At 45.3% G+C, this 18697-nt stretch overlaps 1 protein-coding gene across 4 annotated transcripts; it reads right to left on the reverse strand.

The window, feature by feature from the left end:
• Positions 1-4126: 4126 nt before the first annotated feature.
• On the reverse strand, positions 4127-18689 carry TIMM9 (translocase of inner mitochondrial membrane 9). 4 transcript variants are annotated; one of them, XM_090034290.1, is made up of 6 exons: positions 18448-18629; positions 10537-10726; positions 7504-7555; positions 6948-7012; positions 6392-6487; positions 4127-4688 (listed from the first exon to the last, which is right to left on the reverse strand). In XM_090034290.1, exons 4-6 carry the CDS (start codon positions 6984-6986, stop codon positions 4554-4556), a joined length of 270 nt encoding a protein of 89 aa, XP_089890416.1. In that variant the 5' UTR covers positions 6987-7012; positions 7504-7555; positions 10537-10726; positions 18448-18629; the 3' UTR covers positions 4127-4553. The 4 variants fall into 4 exon arrangements, with proteins under 4 accessions (XP_089890416.1, XP_089890415.1, XP_089890417.1 ...); XM_090034289.1 differs by lacking the exon at positions 7504-7555; XM_090034291.1 differs by lacking the exons at positions 7504-7555; positions 10537-10726 and having other exon boundaries at positions 18566-18689.
• Between the last annotated feature and the right edge of the window lie 8 nt (positions 18690-18697).

Genomic DNA, 18697 nt, shown 5'->3' on the forward strand with positions numbered 1-18697 from the left:
AGCTCTCACTTTTGTTTTTCAAACCGTGCTAGTCTTAACTGCACAATTAAAATATTTTCCAAAACACATCTTCATACTTTCTCTGGTGCCAGAGCAGAGCTCCATGTAAACACCCCTAAAAAACAACCCCCTGCTCTCCTTTCATTTCTTCTTAATACTCCAATGCAATGCCTATGAACACAAGATAGGCAGTTGGCTTACTGGGGCTGTTTTTCATGCTGACTAGTATCATTTAATTATGTCCTTGTACTCCTGTCTGGTTTTTTTATGAACCTTTACGTGCAATTTTGCAGTTAAACTGTAAACTCTTCACGGTAGGGACTGAGATTGTTTCATGTTTGCACATTAACAGAATCCCAGACTCGTATGTGCTGCCATAAATACAAACAATGCTCAATTTGCTTACAATTTTCAGTGTTCATGTCTATATTTAACCAACTATTCCAATTTTAAACCGGCACTGCTGCTTGTGCTGTGGTTCAAAGCAATTGCAAACAAAAACCATTTAAACAAAATCTGTAAACACGTATCAGTAGTGCATGCGGAAAATGTAAACAGCTGACACTATCAGCAGTCGTTTTTTCTGCATTACCCTTTGGGTTTCTGTGTTGCACGAGACAGTCAAATAACATCATTTCAGAAACGTTGCAGTAAATCTCAGTCAGGACTGCTGGTGGTTCAGGAGATTGCAGGGTGCCTGCTTCTTTCGTTTCTTTTCAGCTTAGTCATCCAAATACCAGTAGATTTTTGCAGCCTGCTGTAATTGTTCTTTTTGCACCACTCCCCCACTACTGCCTTAGGTCTTTCTGTTCTATATACAGTTTCAGCACTGGTGTGACAGTAAATATTTTTCTGAAGGAGAGATTTGTTACTGAAGTAATCATACCAATATAATACCTATCGTGAATGCTGTTATACGAGAGTAACTGCCTCCAAACTAAGGGACTTTGACTCTAGCACTAAATCCAGTGCTTGTAGAGACGTTTAAGAGACCCTACTTCAGGGGAGCTTCAAGGACATCTACGTCCAGAGCCGACATAAGGAGATGGAAAGAACATCCTCAACTGTGTCAGGACTGGCACTGTTTCCATCTCAGCAGGTAGAGGTGCAGTAACTCATGCCTTAAAATCTCCACCCTCTGCTTGTTTAAACCTTACAAATTAATTGAATATGTTTCTCCTGTGCATTTTCACATGGAACTGAGTTTGAATTAAACAGGAAAGGCAGTGTGAGTGAGCTGAAGATTAAGCTCTGTTCCTGCTCTCTCACCCAGAACTCTGGAAAAATCTTTTTTCCCCTTCATTCTGCCTTTCAAAAGCAAGGTGTATATTATATTCAGAGGTGTGTAATATGTAAGAAAATACAGTATTTTATTTTGTTTTTTGATACAAAGCAAGTTCGTTAACTTCTAACCAGTTCTACAACTTAACATGTATAAAATGGGTCGTTATGAAGGTGGTGATCAATGGTTCTGAGTGTCTGCAGGGGACAGAGCAAGCAGCAATAGGCTGAAATTGTAACAAGGGAGACTGCCTAGATATGAGGAAAATCTTTCTACCTTGAGAAGCTGTGGACTTCATTAGCAAAAGTTTTTTAGTGCACAAACCTCTGCCTGGCATGGTTATTCAGAGAGGATCCTCCCTGGAAAAGGTAGTTAGATGATCACCTACCGAGATCTCTTCCAGTGCTAGGATTCTGTGCGTTGGTTGCAGGAGACCGTAAGAAATGCACAGAGCACGTTTCTAATGCAATGGAAGTGTGCGCAGAATCTCATCAAATACTGCGGGTTTTACACCACGTTCCACCACCAGTGCTGCAAATGCTTATGCAGAGGTTACTCTGTGTAATGCAAGTACATATCTTTTTTATTATCATCATAAACAGAAGGAATGTATTGAGTGTTAGAGGGATGTCATAACTGTGGTGGTTCAAGAATTATGCAAGCGGCATATAACAACAAAGCTAAGCAATATAAAGGAGGCCTGCAGTTTGTTTTGGAGAGAACTACTGTTCATAAAGTAAGCTATTTTACAACCAGCTGGATACTACTACATCTTATTTTTTATAAGTTATCCTAAATGTTCTGTATTTCATAATCTGGTTCCTGAAGTAACATTACTGCTGTCATTTTGACTCCTAAGCTAAATTGTTTCAGCAATAAACTGTAAAGAAATGACTGTATTTAACAGCAGAGGATTCAATACGGAGGGACCGTGGTAAGAGCAGACAATGCAGCACCTTATTCTGTATCTACATTACCTACAAAGTATAGAATTTGAACAGGGGTATCCTAGCTTTCTAGGCTGTGGGCCAGATCTGGACTGCAGGGCTTCTCAGAGACCAAGCAACCCACCTCTGGCAGCAGGGTGAGTAGCGGTATCTTGTTGGCGTAACTGTTGGGACCTACTAGTATTGGTGTGGCTCCAAGGGTTGAACCACTTACTCCTCCACTTTCCCCCTACTGCTGATTTAATTGTCAACAGCAAAGACCCCAAATTCAGTGGTAGGCGTGTGTGTGTGTGTGGGCGGGGGGGGGTGGATGTGCATCCATGCTGACAGGCAATGGCAGTATTTATCCCCTGGGTTCAAGCTGCACCAGTGCAGTAGTTCTGGCAGCTACATTGCAGCCCAAGAATGGTTAAATCGTGGCTCCTGGGGCTTATCATGTAACCTGTGGTTCTGGGTGGACTGCCCCAGGTTAGAATTCGACTGGAATTTCAACTTGAAGAGGTCACATGGCAAATGTTAACATCTGTACAAAACAGACATGAGCAGCCAGTTTCTTGGAGGTATCTTTTTTATTTAAAGTGAAAATAGAAGTGAGAGCCTGTCAGATTTTTTTCACTGGCTGGGTTTTATGCAATAAAGCCCAGCAGTTCTGCCTGCTTGAACTAGTTTCTTTCAGCAGTGGCAAGGGCTATGAAAATCATAGTAGTAAGAGCAGAGGGTTAGGGTCAGAGCAAGTGGCTCCTCTGTCTACTCTCTAGTGAAGAACAGAATGAGAAAGCAAAATGGTTTCCCAAAATAAAAAGTAGCCATTGCTTGCATGTGCTCTTGCCAGCACTGGCCATTTTCAAAGGAGCCTAGGCCAAGCTGCTGTACTGTGGCTAAAGCAGAAGACCTCAAAGGCTGCAGAGAGACCCTCTGCACATCTGACAACTAGCTTGGTCAGCAAAGGAAAGAAAGCAATTAACATGTCCAACTAAACCAGGAGTGAAATCATATTAAACAGAGCAAAAGACCTGAAAGGAAACATTAAGGAGGCCCTAAAATAGATAACATACACTCTATTACACATTTAGCTTTAAAATGTTTGCAGTGGTTACTGATGTTACCAATGTATTAGATTTGGTAGGTAGCTAAATGGCTTGGTTTGTGTTAAGTGTTTTTAGGCAATTTGTAAAAAAAAAAAAAGCAGCCTTCTCTGTGAAGACCATAAACTAAGGTGAAGAAAAACTATAGTGGTCGCAAGTAGCATCCCAAGATGGTGAAGGATGGAGATAAGAAACTCCTCCTTTCCAGGATCTTAGTTTTCACAGGGATATATATCCCGAGACCTTTCAAGGCTGTAGAAAATTTGGTTCAGCCCGGTTCCCAAAGTCTCAGTGAAACAACATTCAAGTAAAACAATCAGAGAATGTTTGTTAGAATAAATCGTGTATAAATATAGAATATAGATTGACAGGGAGGGGAACTGGAGAGCTCAGATAATTCAAGAAGATCTGCTGTGAATCTGCACGCCCACCTTTCTCTCCCTTCCCGAGTCTCTCCAGCTGGTATTAGGTACAAAGCTGAATTGCACTGTTGTTGGGGCAAGCCAGACAGGCACTGGGATACAAGCTTAATTTTTGTGTTTTGGGGTGTAAGCACTAAAAAGGTTGAGCGATAGACCTGTCTCTTGCTTCTTTTTATCAGTAGCCAACCTACCAGTTCCCTGGTAATTCAAGTAACAGTGCCGACCTGTTGAAGCAGTCACTAACTGTTATCTGTTCATCGGTGACTCAAAGCAGCAATGAGTGATCAAGCCTGTGCAGATGAGGGATAAAAACCACTGCAACAGCATGGAGAAAGAACTCTGTAGCAATACATTCTATAAATGGCTATTAGAAAAGGATGCATGTACAACTCCAGTTTGCAATCACTTTACTTTGATTAAATAAAAAAAGAAAGACATTTAGATACCATATTTCCATAAAATGTGCTTTGTATTGAAATTAACAGTCATAGTGGAATTACACAAAAAATGGCCATTCCCCAAAACTTCTATATCTGCCAGACTGCAGGCCTCTGGAAAAAAAGGCTGTACCAACATTATTCCACTGCACAGTAAAAAGGCTCTTGAAAATAGGCTCCACTTGCCTGTCAGCCATTAATGAATTTGCCTGTGGCCCATCATTGTTTCCTTAAATTTCCACCTGCCAGATGGTCTATAAAACACTGTTCTGTTCTGGTGGATACACCCACAACAGCTGTTAGACCAAAACACCTGCACTTCCAGCGCAGTAAACACTGGCACTGCTTTAGAAAAAAGTCTGAACACAGCACTCTCTTGTCTAGCGAGGCTGGCCAAGAAGTCCTGCTTTAGCAGCCAGAGCTTCATTCTGCTGAATATGGTACTCCTGAAATCTCATGGAGATCCTTTGTGTCATTTTCAAATACTTCTGTAAGCAGTGTTCTGCGCAGGTCATCTACAGGAAAAGGAGACCAGAAAGGTCAGTGCAATGATTAAAAGAAACACACTACAGAGGACTGTCTGAGGTAACGTATGGTTGGATGAAGATCTGGTCTGCTGTATCTATGCATAATTAGCTCCCAGTTAAACAACCTTTGTCCCACTGCCTGTTTGTACTGGGGAAAATGTCCGGTTTGTAAGAAGAATCTAGATTTTCTTCTGTCATTTCCTCCAGTAGGGAACTACAGCAGAAAAACTTTAAAAAATTAAATGCATCCTCAGGAGGCCTTTCCGGACTATTGTTCCCATGATTCATAATGATTTAAGAATGCCTTCCCAAAATAGGACAGTGCCCTAAAAAAGTCCAACAGCACTGAAACCCTGAAATGACATGGGTAGTTAGGGAGCGTTCCATCTTCCGAGTAGTTACAGGTGGGTTATTTTCTCTTTTTTTTTTAATGATACCATGCAGCAGAAGCCTCCCTGTTCAAGAATGAAGGTCTTTAGAAAAAAAAGCTCTAAAAGGACAAATTACACAAGGTTAATTCTTTGTAGCAACAAGGCCCATGCCAACCTTGGGAACACAGAGATAGTCTTTGCAAAATGCTAAATATCAGAAAAATACTGAACAAGTTTCTGCCCTCCATGGTCTAACTGACAAAAGGTTTTAGCACAGCTTTGTCCAGCAACTGTTGGCCAAAATTTAATTTTTTTTAAGGGCGATGGGATAGCAATGCTGTCACACAAAGGAGCTAAAGGTTCAAGAATGAGAATTCTACCCGATGGACATCTTCATGGAAGCAGAACTGGAGTGAAGTCATTTTGCTTCTTTCATGTAAGATTTCTCACCAGGACATTGCTTACTAAGGAGCTGTAATCTCTCGAGTAACTATGACTCTTTGATCATGGAAAATCTTTCAGTTTCTTACCATTATTAGAATAATTGAAAAGGAGGGTTGGAAGGGACTTCAGGAGGTCACATCTAATCCAACCACCTGGTCAAAGCAGGACCATTCCCAACTAGACCATCCCAGTCAAGGCTTTGTCTAGCCAGGGCTTAAAAACCTCCAAGGGATGGAGATTCTACAACCTCTCTGGGTAACTTGTTCCAGCGCTTTACTACCCTGCTTGTGAGAAAGTTCTTCTATATCTAACCTAAACTTCCCTTGCTGCAGCTTGAGCCCATTGCTCCTTGTTCTGTCATCTGCCCCCGCTGAGAACGGTCCAGCTCCATCCTCTTTGAAACCCTCTTGAGAAGACTGAAGGAAGATTTCACGACAGCTTTCAGCTCCCTATTGTCCAAACTAAATAAGCCCAGGTCCCCCAGCCGGTCCTCGTAAGTCATATGTCCCAGCCCCCAAAACATTTTTGTTGCCCTCCACTGGACTCTCCCCAATGTGTCCACATCCTTTCTGTAGTGGGGGGCCCAAAGCTGGACACAGGACTGCAGATGTGGCCTCACCAGGGCTGAATAGGGGGAATAATCGCTTCCCTTGATCTGCCAGCAGTGCTCCTTCTAATGCAGCCCAGTACGCCATTAGCCTTCTTTGCAAGAAGAGCGCACTGGTGATATATTCAGCTTATTGTTTGCTGTAACCCCCAGGTCCATTTCTGCAGAGCTGCTGCTTAGCCAGTCAGTCCCTGCCTGTACCAGTGTGGCAATTCCACGAGAGAAACTGTGTAGCAGTTTCACATGAGAGAAATTCATACACTACATACCTCTTCTGATTTAACCTCTCGGCTAGTGAAGTCTTTCACACAATCCAGGAAGCAGGTTTCTGTAAGCTTATTGTACGTCCCAAGAAACTCTTTGAACTGAGCAAAAACAAAATTGAACAGTTATTCAGTGTAGAAACTCACCTATGTTTCCACAAAACATTTTCTTCCTGTGCAACTTCACTGACGCTGGTAGAACAAGTCACCGGAGATAATTTAGCATCAATGGGATGGCAGCATTTCATGCTGAAGTCTATTGTTCAGCTCGGTCAGAAACGACTCCAGGCTTGCTGATGACCAACATATTATGGCAGCCAGGATTTTAATGCTGTTCCCAATTCAAAAGAAAAGCATAAAAATACAACGCTGGCTGCATTTTTCTTGATACCTGGAGGAAAAGTTGCCTTTCAAATGCATGATAGTACCTTCCTTACCTCTGAAAACAAAATGCTAGATAAACCTCTTGAAATGAGTTCCCATAACCCTCACGTGCTGAGCTTTTGTGTGTGTTGAGGTATTGCAAAACTCTCAAAGCAATCCTTTGAGTGCAGCCTCTTACCTGCTTGATTTGATCAGATTCTGATATTTGCCCGGCCATATTTTATCACCCTGCGACTCAGACACCTATTTGGAAGACAAAGCTTACATCACAATTCACTCCAAAACATACAGTAAGAAAATTATCATTCTACAGCTGAAAAAAAGGTCGAACCATCTCTGAATGTGGCCAAATGTTTCTTTGAAACCAAACTTAAAAGAGCGACTGTTGTGTCTAAAGCTTCCTACATAATTGGTATCTTTAAAACCATCTCAACAAGAGATTTAACAGGATAGTGTCAGGTCAAATTTAACTCAAGCTTCAGATCTTGTGAAATTAATTTCTTTTAAAGTCCAAGGCCAAGAGGACTGATGCAATTAATTTTTAATGTCCCAATGGAAACAGCTGTGTATACAGGAACAGCTCCCTGCAGTTTGAATTGACAGTACAAATACCTGAAAGGGAAGGTGGCTATTACAGAGCAATTCCACAGTCATTGTCCAAACTGGGAGAAATGCAAGTGAATGAACTGAAAACGTGAGTAACTGAATTCAGTTACAATAATGTGATTCCTTACCTGTTACTAAACTGACTGACTGACAGCATCCATCTGAGAGTGATTTATGAAACTGAAACATATTCAGTTAAAAAACAAAAAAAGAAGAAGAAATTGTCCATGTTAGTTTTGGGAGCTACAACCTTCCCAAATCCATCTCCCAGGTTTTGTGGTTTTACAATATTTTTTAAATGTTTCTCATCTCTGCTGGTATTAGAAACACTCAGAGAGAAAAAAAAAAAGGACTGTGCAGAAAAAGCAATAAGTCTATCTGTAATTGCTAGAAGACAGATATAAAAGTAAAACAGAAATAAGAAAAAGAAACATTCTTTAGTCTTGTTTGCGGTAACCTTTGGTGTCATTTATATTAACAATAAGCAATAAAGGCAACAGGATTTAAGCTGACAATGTCTCTCAAAATAGAGAACTGGAGCATTGAGACGGGTGCATTTGGACTGAAGTAGTATTCTAATGGACTCAATACCTCACACTTAAAAGCCAATATTAAAAGTTTTAGTAATTAAAAAAGGGTAAAATGCAATGCATCTTATGAGATAAATATAAGAAATCTTAAGAAGGAAATAAGAATAGCCCAGAGAGGATAAAAGACAGGGGGGAAAAATATGGACACCAAGGAAAAGGAAAGCTAAGAATTTAAGGTGGCATCTTGAAGGAAGACTCGGATATTGTTTGTCCAAAGGGAGGAGCAAGTTAAGGCTTGAAGGCACATGTTAAGACTTCTTAGGAGGAGAATACTGGGCCAAGTAAACAGCATGTCCTGGGGGTCAACGGACCTCCAAAAGTCCAACTTTTTTACTTAAAAGTTGTACCTGCATAAAACTATCTTGGCAAAGAGTATGATTTTTTTTTTTTGCTGAGACAGTTATGCACTGGTGAAACCCCAAGTGGAGATGCAGTTACATACCAGGATAAGGTGCTTTATGCTGTGTAGCTCCATTTTGGCCCTTAGTATAACAAGACTTACATGCAGAGACAAGGCCTCTGGCTGTGTCAGATCACAGATGGGTGGGGAAAGAGGGAGAAAAGGAAAGTTAATTCCAAGGCTCTCAACTGAGAATACCCTAACTCCAGTTTTCCAGTGTACAAATCAGTAAAATTAAATGTCTACGTAAATCTGAGCTGTCAGAATAAAGCATGGGAGAAGAGGCACTTTCAGTTACCCAGGGTGTGTCTACACATACACTTTAATGTGCATTAGCCTATTTTAACGTGCGTGAAAGCGTCATAAAAAAAAACCCCTATACACTTTCACTAATGTGCATTAAAATTGGCTAAAGTGCGTTTTTCTAGTACTTTACAATAGAGGTTACTTTTACACATGTGCCGGGGTTGGGAGGGGGCAGCACTTTAATTTGCAGCCTCTCTATTTAAAGTGCTGCAGTGTCTCGTGCATCAGTGGCCCTGCACTTAAAAAAAATGGTGGTGGGGGGCACCTGAACTAAAGCTTGTTTGATGAGCTTTAGTTCAAGCGCCCCCCACCCATTTTGAAATGTGGGGAAACTGATGCACAAGATGCCAGTAATTACTATGTTTCAGCAGACTTGATTAACAGAGTCTGCTCCGACATGCTGTAATTACAGCACATTGGAGCAGGCTCTGCACTTGTGTACAGGCACCTAGAGGTACTAGATTTAATGCACAGTAATGAAAGTGATGCATTCCCAGAAACCAAACCACAGGCAGCTTTATGGAGCAGCATGTTAAAGAGCACCAGCACACTCTTTGATTACAAATGCAATATTCTTCTTATGCAAAGCCTCACCAGAAATGAGCAACTGTATTTTACACTCACTGAAATAAGCACCCATGCAGAGCGCTTTGGAAGAAATGTCTCATGCGGAGACGATACAGACAGGGCAGGTGGTGACCTGTGCATCGGAGAAGAATGAACACGGCCTACATGCCAGGCGCAAATCTAAAGGGTGCACATCTAAGTGTCCAGCACAGCAAATCACCGAAAAGCTGACTGCTTAGCACTGAATAAAGTCAACCTGAGCTTCATCAAAATCATGTGTTCAGGGAGGAGGGCACATTTGATCTTGAAACACAGAATTCAGGCTATTTTAGCTGTGCTCAATAGAAAAAAAAAAGAGATCCATCTGTTGCAGTCAGCTCTGCTTGAAGTGAAACGTTAGCGTTCAGACGCAACAGCCTTACATTGAACCTCTAGAAGAGGAAATTCGTTTCTCTGATATCCGGTAGAAATATATATAGTCAGAACTATTCATAAGCGAGCCATTCAGATAAGCCAATTGTTCCACTCTTTCCAGTAAGAAACACTGCCCTTTCAACAGAGATCTGAACACTGACTTGTACAGCAAAAAGGGTTATTTAAATATTGACTGGAACTTTGAGGCAAAATTCAAATGACTTAATTATACCCACGTGGAAGCCAACATGCTCGAGAAGTTGTACTGGAGAGGGTACTTATGATCCTCAGAAAGAAGAAACAATGACCAAGAACTACATCCAGGCAGACAGATTACACAGCTTAATCTCTTAAAGAAAAATCTGCAGGACAGGGTTGCTTCTCAGAGGCAAGAAGTTAGAGGGGATATGCAGAACGCCAAGCAATTGTAGCAGGCACTACTGTAAACTGGGACAGCAATTTGTGTGAGATAAGTGACTGCTTCCTTGTCACACAACTGTTTCACTGCTATCTCATTTCTTAACCAGCTTGCCAGGAAGTACAAAGAAAGCCAGCTAGTCTCGTCAGAGCCCAAAGTGGTAAAATCCCACCAAGATATGCAAGTCTTGTGTTCCCACCAGAGCAAAGAAAAATTAATGGTCACAAACCCCTACAGTACCCCTCTCTCACTTAATATTCTGACTGGTGATTTTTATCCGTGACTTAAGGTCGTGTAATTTAATCCTAGTTTATCAGGATTAAAACAACTGATTTACTAAAATGTGTTTCCACAAAATCTTTGCACCTGCGCTTGGGGAATAGCTTTAATTGTGAACTTAACAGCATGGTGCTGCCTAAGTGCCTGAAGCACAAATCCATTTCTCTAACGTTGGTGTGTTCCCTACCATCAGCAGTGAACCTGTATGGCTCTGTGTGTACAGCTCTCTTTGGTGACTATGAATCACTCCAGTTGTCCTTATGCCGCCCAAACGTGTTATGTGAAGGTTCACAGAAATGCTTGTCCGACTTGTTCCTGGGGTACACTAATGCCACTTATCAGTCCTTGTTCTAGCTGTTCTTGTTGATGAATCCATCCTTTGGGAAAATAAGGAAAGAATAATGAAATAATCCATTTTGGCCCGACAGGCTGGCACTACAACTAACGAGCCAGACAGATTCCAATGGATAAACTCGCTGCATTCAACATGCATCACCTATTCCAGCCCAGCCTCCAGAGGGTCAAGGAAGGCTCCGAGCTGAGAGTGACTTGAGTTGGGTGCTGCTGTTTTTAATGCAATTTGCCTCCAAAGGAGGCAGGTAGCTATTGAGCAAACTGCTACAATGACACTCAGTCCTGACTTCCCACGAGAACAGTCCACGTTAACCATGGAGTCACAATAAGAGACGCACCCCTCCTGAGTCCAGATGCATTTAAATCAGCTGGTCCGGACGATCTCCACCCCCAAGTGCTGAGGGAATTGGCTGAGGTCATTGCAAGACCCCTGGCATAGCTGCATGAGCACTCGCGGTGCTCTGGTGTGCGTGGGGCCAGAGGACTGGAAGAGGGCCAATGTGGTTCCCATCTTCAAAAAAGGGAGGAAGGATGACCCGGGAAACTATAGGCCAGTTAGTCTTACCTCGATCCTGGGCAAGCTTTTTGAGAGTTATCCTGGTGCATGTCCACAAGGGGCCAGCAGGGAAGATTATGCTTAGGGGCAACCAACACGGGTTCATTAGCGGCAGGTCCTGTCAGAGCAAGCCGGTGGCCTTCTACGACCAGGTCACTGAATCCTTAAACGCAGGGGTAGCAGTGGACATCATCTTCCTGGACTTTTGGAAGGCCTTTGACACTGTCTCTCACCCTGTTCTCATTAAGAAACTGGGGGACTGTGGCATCATCACCTACACAGTCAAATGGGTCGCCAACTGGCTGGAGGGCCGCACCCAGAGAGTGGCAGTAGATGGATCATTTTCAGCCTGGAGGGATGTGGGCAGTGGCTCGGTCCATGGGCCCACACTGTTCAACATCTTCATCAGCGACTTGGACGAGGGGGTAAAAAGCACCCTGTTCAAATCTGCTGATGACACTAAGATGTGGGGGGATGTGGGCACGCTAGAAGGGAGGAATAGGCTACAAATCAGACCTAGACAGGTTACAGGGGTGGGCGGATGAGAACAGGATGGGATTCAACACTGACAAGTGCAAGGTGCTGCACCTAGGGAGGAAGAGCCAGCACCATACCTACAGGCTGGGGAACTCCCCTCTCATCAGTGCAGAGGTGGAAAAGGATCTTGGAGTCATTATTGATGCCAAGATGAACGTGGGCCGGCAGTGTGGGGACGCGGTCAGGAAGGCCAACCACACCTTGTCATGCATCCACAGATGCATCTCGAGCAGGTCCAAGGAGGTGATCCTCCCCCTCTATGCGGCACTGGTCAGGCCGCAGCTGGAGTACTGCGTCCAGTTCTGGGCGCCGCACTTCAAAAGGGATGTGGACAACATGGAGAGGGTCCAGAGGAGGCCACCCGCATGGTCAGGGGGCAGCAGGACAGGCCCTATGAGGAGAGGCAATGGGACCTGAACCTGTTCAGCCTCCACAAGAGAAGGCTGAGGGGGATCTAGTGGCCTGTTACAAACTAGTCAGGGGGACCAGCAGGCTTTGGGGGAGTCCCTGTTCCCCCGAGCACTGCCAGGAGTGACCAGGAATAACGGTCACAAGCTGGCAGAGGATAGGTTTAGGCTAGACATCAGGAGGTGCTACTTCACGGTCAGGGTAGCTAGGATCTGGAACCAACTTCCAAGTGAAATGGTGCAGGCTCCTACCCTGGGGGTCTTTAAGACAAGGCTAGACAATCACTTTGCCGGGGTCATTTGACCCCAGTACTCTTTCCTGCCATGGCAGGGGGTTGGACTTGATGACCTGCTCAGGTCCCTTCCGACCCTACTATGAAACCCCAAGGCGACTGTGACACAGCACGTTCCCGCTCTAAAGGAAGTGGACTACAGTACATCCAAGACGGGGCCATTATTACTGCATTATCATGTCTGCAGAAAAGACTGGCATAAGGCCTGCAGGAAAAAGAAAATGATATTGTTTGCAAAGAGCGGCAGATAAGTTCTTAAGAGTCACTTGTGGCTTGGGAGCTGTGGTCTGGGTATCACAACTATATAACAGGCAGCAGATGGGTACACTGGAGAGCCGTGTGCTTGGAGAGCCCTGGGCCACTAGAGAAGGACGTGTCCCTGGGAAAAACTGCTTTTGTGACACATCATTAGAGCTCTTCTAAATGGTGCATTTAAAACATTTGATGGTGGTTTAGTAGGTTGTTTTGTTTTTAAAAACCGCGTGAATAGAATAGCTGAGATTCTGTGGTTTTGGTTTACCACTAAGCATAAAGATTTCCCTTCCCCCAAGAACTCTTTCCAAAGGTAACCGGTTTGGAGCTGGTTAGGTCCTCGGTTTCTGACCCATCTTCTCCAGCTCTGTTTCCAAACCTAAAAAAATGCCTGGATACTTCTGTATGCAGCCGCCATTCTGGTCACCATGGAAACCCCAGATCACCAGGTAATCATAGCTAAGAAACTGGCTTTTCTTTTTTTTATAAAAACAGTGATTAGGTTAAAGCTTCCTAGCCAGCTTGGGGCCAATCACTTGCTGGTTTCCATGGCAGTAGCAGCAGTCGCCAGCCCCACACCTGTCAGAACTTTTCTAAAATTTCAGAAGCGTGGGAATGCCATTTCCCTTGCTGCACCTACAGACTCAAGGCAGCAATAAGCTCACGCACGTAATTGTTCTTGGCAATTTACTGAAACGAAGCTTTTGATTCCTCTCGCTGTCAGAGTAGGTGGCGAACATCCTGACGCCACTGAATGGATGCAAGTCATAAGTGAACCATACAGAAGCTTACAAAGGTAATTTTTCACTGACAATCAGCATTTGTGTCTATCATTTAATCTAGATGTAAAGTCAATGGGAATCTTTCCCATGGGAGTTGGAGAGATGTCTTAGTGTATTCTCCCAAAAGACGACCAATAACTGCCTTATGGAGGGGGTTTTTATTAGTGTTATGAGAGCCAAGCGTCACCAAAAGCAGCTTGCCCCTGCAGCTACGTTACACATGAAGGTCCATCAGTAACAGCCATAACTGGTTCTAGGGGCTTTCCTTGGAGATGCAAGGAAAATGTATGGGTTTTCCCATGTTTCATAGTTTGTAGGGCTGGAAGGGACCTGAGCTGATCATCAAGTCAGACCCCCTGCCATGGGCAGGAATGAATGCTGGGGTCAAATAACTTCCTTTTGAAGACCCCCAGGGTAGGAGGCAGCACCACTTCCCTTGGAAGTTGGTTCCAGATCCTAGCCGCCCTGACAGTGACGTAGCGCCTCCTGATATCAAGCCTAAATCTACCCTCTGCCAGCTTGTGACCATTATTCCTAGTTACTCCTGATAGTGCTCAGGGGAACAGAGACTCTCCCATTCCCCGCTAGTCCCCCTGGTAAGTTTATAGATGGCCACCAGACCCCCTCTCAGCCTCCTCTCGTGAAGGCTGAACAGGTTCAGGTCCCATAGCCTCTGCTCATAGGGCCTGCCCTGCTGCCCCCTGACCATGCGAGTGGCCTCCTCTGGACCCTCTCCATGCTGAGAAAAGAAGCAACTCTTAACTTAATGCTATGTTAGAAGTGAACTTCCCTGACATATGAAAAATTAATTTTTCAAGTTTCAGAAGTCCTTTTATTGAAGCTATCGAGTGACAGCTACATGGGAAACCAGAAAATTAGACCAGAGGAAGGTGGGGCTGAAAGGGACATCATGAGGTCACCCATTCCAGCCTCCTGCTCAAGGCAGGAACATCTCTAACTAAACCACCCCAGCCTGCCTAACCTGTTATTGCAGCATCTCCATCCCTAGTAATTTTCAGCTTCTTTAAGTAGGCTGTTCCAGTGCCTGACTAGTAGTATGACTAACACATACAAAACCGAAACTACAATCGTGACAATATGATGTGTAAGAAGTTCTGTGTTAATTGCTGATGTGCTATATTCAGAGGCCCAACCATCCTGCTAAAAAGACTCAGCCTTGAAGCGCCCTCTTGTGCCCAAGAGTTGGTATGCAGCTCATCCGCAGTCTGAATTACGTGTTTTATGTCAAAACTGCACCATGTTCTTAAAACAATGTGCACACACACGAGCTTTCCTTCACGTTAACTTATGAAGTGTACTTCATCTTCAGCCTTACATAGCCAGGAAAAGATTAGCTAGAATGTCTCTTGATGGACAAAATCAAAATCTATTTGATGTGCTGAAAGACTTGTGCTGTTCACAGGATGCGCCAGCAGTGCACCAAGTCTGTGGCCCAAACTCAACACTGGAAGAAGCAACCACATCTCCTAACAAGCTCAACCGCAGAAAGACTGACTAGCTCTGGAACTGAATCTGGATTAGCAAATCTGAAAATTAGAGCCACTGGGAACCTCTTGAACATTTCCAAGCAGGTGCAACAAAGCATTAAAAAAAACCCCCAAAAACACCCCTGCTTACCTTTGTTTGCTCTCCATTTTACATACAGACTGGGCCCAAGGGGAAGCTTTCACTGAATCATTTCTTCCTGCCTTTTAGCTCTCACCTTCCAACACAATTTACTGAATTTATGCATGCCAAGCCAAATTCCAGAGTGCTATAATTGAACACTGCTAGTGATGTCTGGGGAGGCAAATGAAAGGAATCTCAAGTATAGCTTCTTTGTTCCTATTTCACTCTGGAGTTAATTCCAGGTTTATCCTCTGCATGAAACAGCTTTTCTGCTTGAATTCTTCATTTCCTCTAACCTTTGAAATAGTACTTCTTGTTTTGAAATCTTTAACTTCCTAGTATCAACTGTATTAATCCCTCTCCAACTTTGAGAATCCTCTCTGAGCTCGCCATAAGGCTTTTTTCTTGAGCCAAGAATTGATTCCACTAACAGATTAACTTAGGTTCTTCAGGCATGCTTCCTATGGTCTGGCTGCACCCAACACTGCTTCCAGATAGATTAATACTGTTTATGTGGAACAGGACTCGGTACTGAATAGGCCTTGCACATCGTACTTTTCACTTCATTCTTTGATGCAATAGTTTCAGTTGCTTGTTAAAAATTAGAGTCTTTCCTTATATCCTCCGATAGCACCACAATCTGCTATGTACTGTGGAAAAACAGACTAGATGCTCCTGATGTCTCAAAAATGGACAAAATATGCATATATTGTGGTTAAAGATACTTGGACATGCTCTGTGGAAAAAAAGGCCTGTGTGTGAATGGAATCTAACCATGTTACTGACTTATAAGGAGCATAACAGGACAGACAACATGAATTACGAAAATCCATCGAGTAGCTGGAGACCAGAGGCCCCACATTAAGTTGGCCTCCCCACTACACTGCACCCTCCCTTCTGCTGTGCTGTGCGAGCACCCTTGAATTACCCCACCCAGCCCACAAGGGCAGGAGCAGGAAACTGGAGAAGGGAAAGGGGAGGCTGGAGACCCCAGAAGCAGCAGCAGCAAGAGAGTGATGGGGGGGAGGGGGGGAAGCAGAGGGGCCCCTGGACACCCCTTGCAGGCTGCCACCTGGATAGCTCTGGTCTAGCAGGCAGGGCAGGGAGAATGCATGGTAATCCCAACTGTGTCACTGGCCTGGTGGGCAACACAGGACAAACCATGTAACCGCCCATCTCTTTCAGGTCCCAGACTGGACCAACAGGGTCAGTGATGCTGATGTATATTATGTGAAACCAGCAGCAATCTAACCGTGGCCAGACCCTGTCAAATGTTAACTGGTAACTAAGGTATCAGAAGCAGACTGACCAAGCTTGGTGTCATAGGCAAACTTTGGGGTAAAATGTCTACACCCAAGGACAGGATGGTGATCCAGGCTGACCTTGACAGGCTCAGAAAATGAGCAGATGAAAACCTGATGGCATTCAGTGCTGAAAAAATGCAAGGTACTCCACCTTGGGACGAAAAACCCGCAGCATTCTTATAGGTTCGGCAGTGCTACGCTTCCTAGCGCCATGACAGAAAGGGACTTGGGGGTCACGATTGACCACAAGATGAATATAAGCCACCAATGGGATGCTGCAGCTGGTAAAGTGAACAAAACTCTGGCATGCATCCATAGATGCTTCTCAAGCAAGTCTCAGGAATGTCATCCTCCACTGTACTTGGCGTTGGTGAGGCCGCAGCTGGAGTACTGCATCTGGGCTCCACCATTCCAGAAGGATGTGGAGAAGCTTGAGAGTCCAGAGGAGAGCCACGCGCATGATCAGAGGGCAAGAGAACAGGCCCTATGATGACAGGCTGAGAGCCATGTGACTCTTCAGCCTGGAAAAGCGCAGGCTCAGGGGGAACCTGGTGGCTGCCTATAAGTTTATCAGGGGGGTGCATCAGGATCTGGGAGAATGTCTGTTCACCAGGGCACCTCAAGGGATGACAAGGTCAAACAGTCACAGACTCCAAGACCGTTTCAGGCTGGACATAAGGAAGAACTTCTTTACTGTCTGAGCCCCCGAGGCCTGGACAGGCTGCTGCCGGAGGTGGTGCAACTCCTTTAAGAGACATTTGGATGCTTATCTTGCTGGGATCCTTTGACCCCAGCTGATTTCCTGCCCCTGGCGCAGGGGGCTGGGCTTGATGATCTTCTGAGGTCCCTTCCAGCCCTAACATCTACAAAATCTATGGAACTTCCTAGCACAGTTCTTTCGAGTCTGAAATATTGTCCCTGGACAGTCCAAGGCCCCCATCTTTGTTTTAACCTGAACGCTTCATTTAATAGTAAAAAAGTTCCAGAAATGTAAATGACAGTTTTTCCCCATCCCAACACTCAAGTTTTTACCCAAACTGCCTCGAAATTAACATATGCCACAGGGGACTTATTAAAACTTACCATAAAAGGACACAGCCGTGGAAAAGACACAAAGGCCCTGGCAGACTCTACATTTAGGATGTGATTACCCTGTTAAATCACACCTTAAATAGAAACCTGGGTGCACATTCAAGCAATTAATGGTGCAACCAAACAGAAAACCAGCCACAAGGTTGTCCCACAACATTTTTGTGGCTGATTTCTATCGTGCCTTGAACGAATCAGTGGCAGGGTCCCCGCCATTTGGCCTGGTGTTCGCAGCATGGCAGGGCCTGGCCGGCAGCTCTTAGTGCCGGTGGCCACATGGTGCTACACCTTGCTCTTGCCAGGGTGCCATGTTAAGGCCAACTTATCACCCTTGCCAGGGAGCCAGGATGCCTGGGTTCCCTCCCAGCCTTTAACCTTGGGCTTAGCTTGACCCTGGTGGAAAAAGGTGCTGGACAGTAGCTGTTGCGAGGACCTTGGGATTGGGAAGCCTCTCCTGGATCGGGCACTGGCACTTAAGGACCTGCACAGACCACGCATGTAGCCGGGCCACCCCCCCAGCAGTCTCTGGGGCCAAGACGCACCACCACAGGCGTGATCCCAGGCTGCCCCCACTGCACCCAGAAGGACTTCCCTTCCCATCATGCCACGAAGGTAGCATACGCAGGGGCCAGGCTCTCCCATCTCCTCCTCGCCAGAAGGGGCCACTCATCCCACTGCGCCATAAAGGTAATGTATGTGGGGCCAGGCGCCCCCCCAGCACAGCCAGGAGGTACCTCCTGTCCCATTGCACCACAAAGGTAACGTACGCAGGTCCCCCCCCCCCCACTCCGCTAGGAGGGATCTCCCATCCCACTGTGCCATGAAGGTAACACCGCCCCCCACTACCCCCAAGGCCCAGGCCCCCGGCCCGGAGCGGCCCCCCGCGCTCACTCACCCCGCCGAGCCGCAGCACGTGGGCACCAGGGCAGCCGCGGTGGCACCTTCCGGCCCGCACATTCGCCGCGGCCCGGCCGCGAAACGGCGCGCGCGGATGAGCGGACAGCTTTACCTACCCGCGCGGACGGGTGCAGCGCTAGGAAGGGTCCCCCACCCCGGAAGTGACCGGGCCCCCAGAAGAAGCGGCCTGCTAATCTCCAACCTTATTTCCATCCGGACACTTATGAGAGCCACCCCACTCGGCTCGC

The sequence above is a fragment of the Crocodylus siamensis genome, chromosome 2 (genome assembly GCF_052110815.1).
Source record: "Crocodylus siamensis isolate JL-2025a chromosome 2, ASM5211081v1, whole genome shotgun sequence".
Taxonomy (NCBI): domain Eukaryota; kingdom Metazoa; phylum Chordata; order Crocodylia; family Crocodylidae; genus Crocodylus; species Crocodylus siamensis.

Bases quoted from the DNA above. Each gene is read 5' to 3' on its own strand.
- TIMM9 (XM_090034291.1), bottom strand. From the start codon at position 6,986: ATGGCCGGGCAAATATCAGAATCTGATCAAATCAAGCAG. The intron at 6,488-6,947 runs GTAAGAGGCTGC...GTTTTTGCTCAG, and splicing joins AATCTGATCAAATCAAGCAG to TTCAAAGAGTTTCTTGGGAC. The intron at 4,689-6,391 runs GTATGTAGTGTA...CTTTTCCTGTAG, and splicing joins GAGAGGTTAAATCAGAAGAG to ATGACCTGCGCAGAACACTG.